Below are 7,182 nucleotides of genomic sequence, written 5' to 3'. Positions count from 1 at the left end.
GACATGCTCTGGGCCAGCACACGTGTCACCGTGAGGGTCAGCAGATTCCATCCCTGTCCCTGTGATGGTCAACAGACTCCATCTCTCCCTGTCCCTGCTGTGAGAAGCCTTTGCATGGAGAGGCTGCTTGAGCAAGAGGCACTGGCACTCCAGGTGCCAGGAGGATCCTGGGGGACACACCAGAGAGTTGCCAGGCACAGTTACTGCCAGGGCACAGCCAGAGCCTGGGGTTCCCTCGTGCCAGGTGCAGGGTACCCAACTCTCGTGGCTGGCCAGCAAGACTTGTTGCTCATTCCATATTTTTTCCCTGTCCTCCTTCCCAGCCCTGCTGCACAATGAGATGCAGAAGAGCAAGGTCTGCTCCTGCTCTGTCCTCACCCCCAGCATGTGTTCCCCTGCATCCCATGCCTCTTGCAGCCTCTCTGGCTGTGTTCGTGTGGCCACAACAGCTGCAGGGATAATAACTGTCCGGAAGCACGTTTTGCCTCGGGACTGTTTGCTCATTCCTGCTGGGCGTGTTTTAGTTTGTGTTTACAGCCAGCAAATTCCACCCACCGCCTGCTCACTTGCTATCACAAAATCCTCCCGTGCTGTCAGGCTCTGCTCCCTGTTCCATCCCATTTCCCCAAGTCCCAACCCTCTTCCCTGCTCCTAAGGCTAATTTAAGGGGTTTCACAGGTGCCACCTCAGCTCCTTTATGTCTCCCAGTGATTCCCAGCTCCACTGCTGGGAATTTGGGTTCCCAGTTCCTTTGTGGCATTATAGGCAGGGAGGTACTTCCCATCACAGGGAGTGGCTTTTCTCTGCTCCTTGGTGCAGAGGGGACAGGGCTCAGTCCTGGGACATTGGTGGCTTTTTCATGCCTCTTCCTCCATGCCATGTTCCTCCCTACTCTTTTGCCCCACATGCAAGGCAGCCCACAGCCATTCCCTGTCCTCACATTCAAACCTCAGGCATCTCCATTTCCTTTCATTTCCATGTCCTTCCCCCTGGGAGGATGATCACCTCCTTTCCTGCTGGCTTTGAGCCTCAGCCAGTAGCAGATCCCACATCTGGGAAGTACCCTGGATAATTCTCCTTGGGCATCCCTGTGTGTGGTGTGTCCCTGGACAGCCCCGGGTATCCCTGTGCAGGCTCTGGGCATCTCCCCTGTGCTTCCCTGCGCCAGATGTGTCCCTGGGAATCCCTCCTGCTCATCCCTGTGCAGATCATGACCTTGGGCTTTGTCCCTGTGCATCCCTGTGGATGGTGTGTCCATCCTCCCTGTGCTTCCCGGTACAGGATGTGTCCTCGGCATCCTCCCTGTGCATCCCTGCGTGAGCTCCCAAGGGCTTCTCCGTCTGAGGTGCCCCCTGGTGATCCCCATGCCCATCCCTGGGCCCACTCCTGTTCCCATCCTTGTTTCCCATCCCCATTCCATCCCCGTTCACGCCACCCCCGCTCCCGCCGCCATTGGTAAATGCCGCCGCCTCCCCGCCGGTGGTAGGTGCCGCCGCGGTGGCTGCCGGGAGCTGTAGTCCCAGGGCGGGAGGACTCGCTGTCCCGGCGTGCCCCGCGCCGCCGCCGTGGGTGCGGGTCCCGGTGCCGGTGCCGCCGCCGCCGCCGCTCTGCGCCCCCGGGCCGCCCGCCCTGTCCGCGGCCGCCATGGGCTCCCTGCTCAGCCGGCGCATCGCGGGAGTGGAGGACATCGACATCCAGGCCAACTCGGCCTACCGCTACCCGCCCAAGTCCGGTGAGGGCCGCGGGGAGCGGGGAGAGGGACGGGCCGTGCCGGGCCCGGTGCCCCCCGGGCCGAGCGGGGAGGCCGAGGAAGGAGCGCGGGAGCGCCCGTCACCGGCCTGGGCTGGCTCCGGCTCCGGCTGTCCGCGGCTCAGCCCGCCCCGCTGGCACAGAGGCCGTGTGTGGATGGATGTCCGTGGGCACGGCGGTGGCACCGGGCCGGGCCTCGGGGGCTCAGGCGTGAGGACTCGGCTGTCCCGCCCGCCGGCACCGCCCGTGCTGCCGGGGGGCACTGAGGCTGCTCCGGGAGCGCTCCCCGCCGTGGAAATGCGGCCTCAGCGAGCTCTTGGTCGCTGGCCTGTGGCTGCTAAAGGGGAGGCGACGGCAGAGTTCGGTGGGGACACGGAGCAGAATTGGGTCTGGCTGAATATAGGATGGTTAAATTCCCGCATGACAACCCCCTTTAACTCCTTAAAATGGCAGTGGTGCTCACCTAGGAGCTGTTGGGCTGACACAGCCTACTGAGTGTCTGTTTTCCACAGGGAATTGTTCTGAAGGCTTGGAGATCTGTCGGTGCCACTTGTGTGCAGTTGGGATGAGCCCATGACTCACCTTGTGTTGGGCTGGCTTTTGAGATTGACCAGGTTTAACTTGTTTAAAGAGTTTTACTTATTCTTCTCAGAAAACAAGTGTTCAGGGAAATTCAGGTACTCTTTTCCCCTGCAATATCTATTTGCTTACAATTTTTTCTAGGTTTCAGCTCTGTTAGGATTTTTCCAGGCAGGCTGAAGAATTTACAGAGCAGCAGCTTGGGTCCCTCACTCTCAGATACAAAGACTTTTCATTCAGAGATTCAAGTCCTGTGTGTGTCCATGACCTGCTGGCTGTGACATCCTCAGAGGGGGCCAGGTCCCTTGTTGGAGGGGCTGCAGGATCATCTCAGATAGAGTCCTGTCATCATTACACCTTGTCTTGTTGCAGGTTGGCCTTCAGCAGGAATGGAGGTGTGGAGGAAGTGGAAGGGGGAAGCCTGCCTGGAAAAGTCCAACAGCTTTGTTGGCTCTCTTAGAAAATATAACCTGCTTTTTTTAGGGGGTTGGGAGCTAGTTTTCTTGGGGCAGCTAGGAAAGGCAAGTGTCAACAGCTTGGCTACAGCAGGATCTGTGTGTGACAGCATTTTAGATAAAGAGTGGATTAATTATAACCACCATATGCAATGGACATTAAACTTCTTTCACATTACTTTCCTGTTGTTCCTGTGCTGTTGAACTGGAAGTTAATTCTTGGGGGTCTGGTAGTCAAGGTGACCCCAAGAATGCAAAAGTCCTTGCTTCCCAGCACACACAGCCAAAGAATAAGTCAGAATGCCTGAAGTAGAGTCAGGTTCTCAAGGTTGTTTATTTTCTCTTATCTATAACCTGCTTTCTCAAGGAGCTGTGGTCTGTCTAGCAGATCAGTCTGCAACAGACTCCCACCCCCTTGGGCTGGTGTCACCATTTTACACTAAAAACTACCTGTACTATGTTTACAATAATGTGCCAATATCTATTATTTGTGTTGGACAGTGTATTTCTACCTTAAACCAATAGAAAAGTGTTACCATCACAGCAAGACATGGAGGCCAAGAAGAAGGAGAAGAAGGTCAAGACATGCCCAAATTCCTCTATTTTGTCCCTTTGAACCCCTTATTTTAAAACCTTAAAATTCTACTTTTTCACCCTGTGTTAATCCAACTACCACACTACTCAAACCCTTGTGGCTTGTAATTCCTCATATAAAGGTGGCAATTTTTCCCATGGGCTAAAATCAAAGCCACAGCTGTTTTTGACTTTGTGCCAAGGTCTCTGAGCCCCTGCCAGGGTCTGGGGACAGCCAGGGCAGCCAGAGGGATGTGCTGGGTTCCCACCGTTGATGGTGTGTTGGGTTTTGGGCTTGTCAGGGTAACCCCATCACATACCTGAGGTTGGGTTTGTGTGTTTCTGTGCTCCCTGGAAGGGGATCTGTGGACTGTAATGCTACCAAAGAGTGTTCTCTGTGTGATAGCTCCTTTGAAGAACTGAGCGGCCAATGCTTTCAAGCAGCTGGTTAAATAAAAATATTTGTATTTCCTACAAAGGCTCTAGATTAATTTTCTGTGGCATTTTATTGTGTTCTTTTTGACAGCTGGTGTTAAGCCAGGGCTTTCTCTTCTCTTGGGTTTATCTAACAAAGATCCTCTTGACTTTGGGGAGAGAGAAGAACTGTTCAAGCTCTAGGCAGAAGAAGAGGTGGTGAGCACCTGTGATGTGGAGGTTCAAAGCCCAGAACAGTGAGGGCTGTTAGGATGGCAGCTCCCCTCCCTCCTTCATGTGGGACAGTGTCCTCTGAGGTCCTGCCACCTCCAGGCTGATTGTCTTGGAGATGGGAAGTTTGGTACCAAACCTGGCAGTGAGGATGACTGGAAGTGAGTGAGTATGGTTTGGATTTCAGGAAGCAAGCTGGAAGTAGTACAAAATGTGCTTGGGCTAAATGTTTGCTAATTATTTCTAACTGGGCACTGCTGCTGTGAGCCCTGTCTGGAAGAAGCTGCTTTTCCATGGGCTGTGTTGGGTGTGTGTGCTGGAGACTGAGCCTGACACACACTCCTGGCTCTGAGATTACCCCTGAAAGGCTGGCATGAGTGCTGAGGGAGCATGACCTGAGGTCACCCATCCTGTGTCCAGCACTGAGGGCTGTCCTTCTCCTTTTCCATTCTATCCCTCCTTGTCTCTGGTTTCAGCAGATCTTGGTTTTCCACAAATGTCTGCTCAGCTGCTGTCCATGGTTGGCATCAGTTGGAAGGATGAGGGTTTGTGTTTGATGAGGGAGCAAATACCCTCCCCCAAAGACACAGTGTACAAGGAAATAAACCCTAAATACAGGGATTCTGGCTGTGATTTCAGCTGCATGTCAGCCTGCCTGTAGAGAGGGACATGGTGGCTGTGCCTTGTTAAGTCACAGCTGATTGCAAAGGCAGAGGTGAATATTCACTTCTCCTTTATTGGCTTTTGATGTGGTTGTTGCTGGGTCAGTCACGAGCCCTGGGGAGGATGGAGCAGATTGCTGTGGAATTCACCTTGGTCTGAGTGAGCCAGTCCTCAGTGAAGCAGGTTGTTTAACAGCTTTGTTGGAAATTGTGTGCAGTTTTGTAAACAAAAATCCTCTGAAAATGCCCAGCTTATTCCTCCAAGACTCTGTGTGGGTATCATCTACATTTTTCCTCCGTGACTGAGGCTGCTGTAAGGTGATACCAAATTTCCTTCTCTGACCCCTTTTTGCTGGTACCTTTTAACAAAAATTTCTTGCGTTATGGAGCCCGTGCTGGCATTGTGGCTGCCTGATGGGTTGAGAGGAAGGCCTGGTTTGTACAAAAGAGTAAGTGCCTCTGTTGAACAGGCTAAAAATGGGTATTTTTTTCCCCATTTAGCAGGGGACAGTTGTGATGTCTGTGGTGCTTCAGCACTTGGAGCAGTGAAAGGATCTCCCATGTCCCTGTTGCTCTGGAACAGTGAGCAATGCCCCAGTGCTTCCCACAGCTCTGCTCCCGTTCCATGAGCTCCACTGCAGCACGGAGCACGTGCCCTTGAGATGGCTCTTCTCCTCTGGAGTAGCTCTTGGAAGAGGATTCCCTGGAGATTTCTGGGAGCAAAAAAAGGAAGTGGTGTGCTCCTCTCTGAAGCTGAACTGCTTTGTTGTTTGGGAATGGGGCTTTAATCAAAGAAAGAGCAGTTGTAAATAGGAGAAGAGTATCCAGAGTCACACGCAGTCCGTCCCTGTGTTGCTGTGTACCGTGACAGTACAGTCCCTGTACTTCACACACTGCTGCTGGTTCAGGCTGTGCTGTCAGTCTGCCATGGTGGTGACTGTCTGAGTAATTAAAGAGAACTCAATTTCTGTCACTTCACTGTTAATTGTATTAATGGGGAGAAGCCTGAGTGGACACCTAAATGGTTTCTGTCAATGAACGTTGTACGACACAGCCTGTGCTGTGATGGGATTACAGTGGTGCTCCTGCCTGCTGTAGGTTGTATCCCTTCCCAGCTTGTCTCTTGTGCATCACATCCATGTGTTGCATGGATATGGGATTAGGATGCTGCCTTAGGGAGAGGTAATTATGCCTGGAGCAGTCTGGTGCTTAATGCTGGTGCAATTATGATAATAAACCTCCATTGCTATGTTGTACTAAATATAAAGTATTTTGGTGTCATTTGGTGCCTTGGAGGAGCCTTGGGTTCCAGTTTGGTTTTGCATGGGACAAATGGGTGAGTCAGACTTGGCTGTTGTGGATGTCCCAGTGGTCCCAGATTTTCCAGCCTCTGTAAAGTTTTCCACCACAACTATTTCTCTTACAGCCACTGCTTGGGCTTCATCTACCTTACTTAGTCATGTTCTCTTTTATCTCATGCTGCTCTATGCTTTGTGCTGATTCACTCTGGGGAAGTAAAGCCGTAGTTTTTCTTTGTTCTGGCATTTTTTGTCCTATTTCATCCTTTTTTTATTTATGTGTGATTCTTTCCTCGTCAGCATGTCACTGCGTTTTCCTGAAGGGTTTCTGTTTGTAGCCGTGCTGTGGAGGCTTAGTCCAAGGATTTTTTGCTTTTTCTTTTTCCTGCCAAAGAGGATGGCACTTAGCATTCTCCTTCTGCCCATAGCAACAGAGCTGTGTGTAAAGCTGGCCTTGGAACACCTGCTTAAGGTGGTTTTATAGCCTGGGGGAACATATGGGAACAAGGTTCCAGAGGCATGATAGCTTGGCTAAAGTTCTAAAGCTGTCTGTACTGGATTTGGAAATGGAACCTAGGATTCTAATGCATAGAAAATATATGCAGGCCTGTTAGAGCCACTAAAAATCCTAAATGTCACAGTGACTGCAAAAGAGGATGTCTCATATTTTCCATCTGGAAGTTTCCTTTTCATTTTAGTCCTTGGTGTGATATTTAAAAAATAGTTTCTTAAAATGTTCTGCCTCCAACTTGGGCAAACTCCGAGGTGGTTGAGAGGATTAATGCATAACTTTGGTCTTACCTTGAGAGCTCTGAACTTCGGGTGTCATTGTAGCAAGTGCTTTTTGAAAGCTTGCAACAGAATCTCTTTTTTTTAGCTGCTGAAAACTGTGTTACAAATTTGTGGAGACAGTTTGCTGCCATTCTGGTTTGTTTATCTGTTGAGACCTCGCGTGTGTGGTGCTTTTGTGTGTGCAGCAGAAGTGGCAGAGCCTCGGGGTTGTTCTGCTCACCAGTGTGTTCCCCTCTGAGCACCTCAGAGTGGTTTTCCCTGTGCTCCTCGTGCCTGGCACTGTGTTTCTTGTTTGCTAGTGAAGGAAGTGCCTTGGGGAGAAAAAAAAAAGCCTGTCCTTCACATTGCAGGAGGTCACTTAGCAGGAAGATGAAGAAGTTCAGTCTGAATGTGGAACTGAAGCTGTGATTCCAGCTACCGTGTGTATTT

The 7,182-nt window shown here is 51.3% G+C and overlaps 1 protein-coding gene across 7 annotated transcripts in view; it reads left to right on the top strand.

Annotated features, from left to right (window-relative positions):
• Positions 1-1,517: 1,517 nt before the first annotated feature.
• The window catches only part of MGRN1 (mahogunin ring finger 1), a 50,406-nt gene continuing 44,741 nt past the window's right edge, over positions 1,518-7,182 (top strand). For 3 of the 7 annotated variants that reach the window (XM_072935549.1, XM_072935553.1, XM_072935550.1), the window contains exon 1: positions 1,520-1,732. In XM_072935549.1, the coding sequence (XP_072791650.1) occupies positions 1,645-1,732 (88 nt within the window). In that variant the 5' untranslated portion in view covers positions 1,520-1,644. Of the gene's footprint in view, positions 1,733-7,182 lie in introns of all 7 variants that reach the window. The other 4 variants (XM_072935548.1, XM_072935551.1, XM_072935552.1 and 1 more) reach the window with 2 other exon arrangements.

Source organism: Taeniopygia guttata, chromosome 14 (assembly GCF_048771995.1).
Source record: "Taeniopygia guttata chromosome 14, bTaeGut7.mat, whole genome shotgun sequence".
NCBI classification, from domain to species: domain Eukaryota; kingdom Metazoa; phylum Chordata; class Aves; order Passeriformes; family Estrildidae; genus Taeniopygia; species Taeniopygia guttata.
The sequence above is the reverse complement of the archived record's forward strand: the minus strand, read 5'-3'. Positions and strand labels throughout refer to the sequence as shown.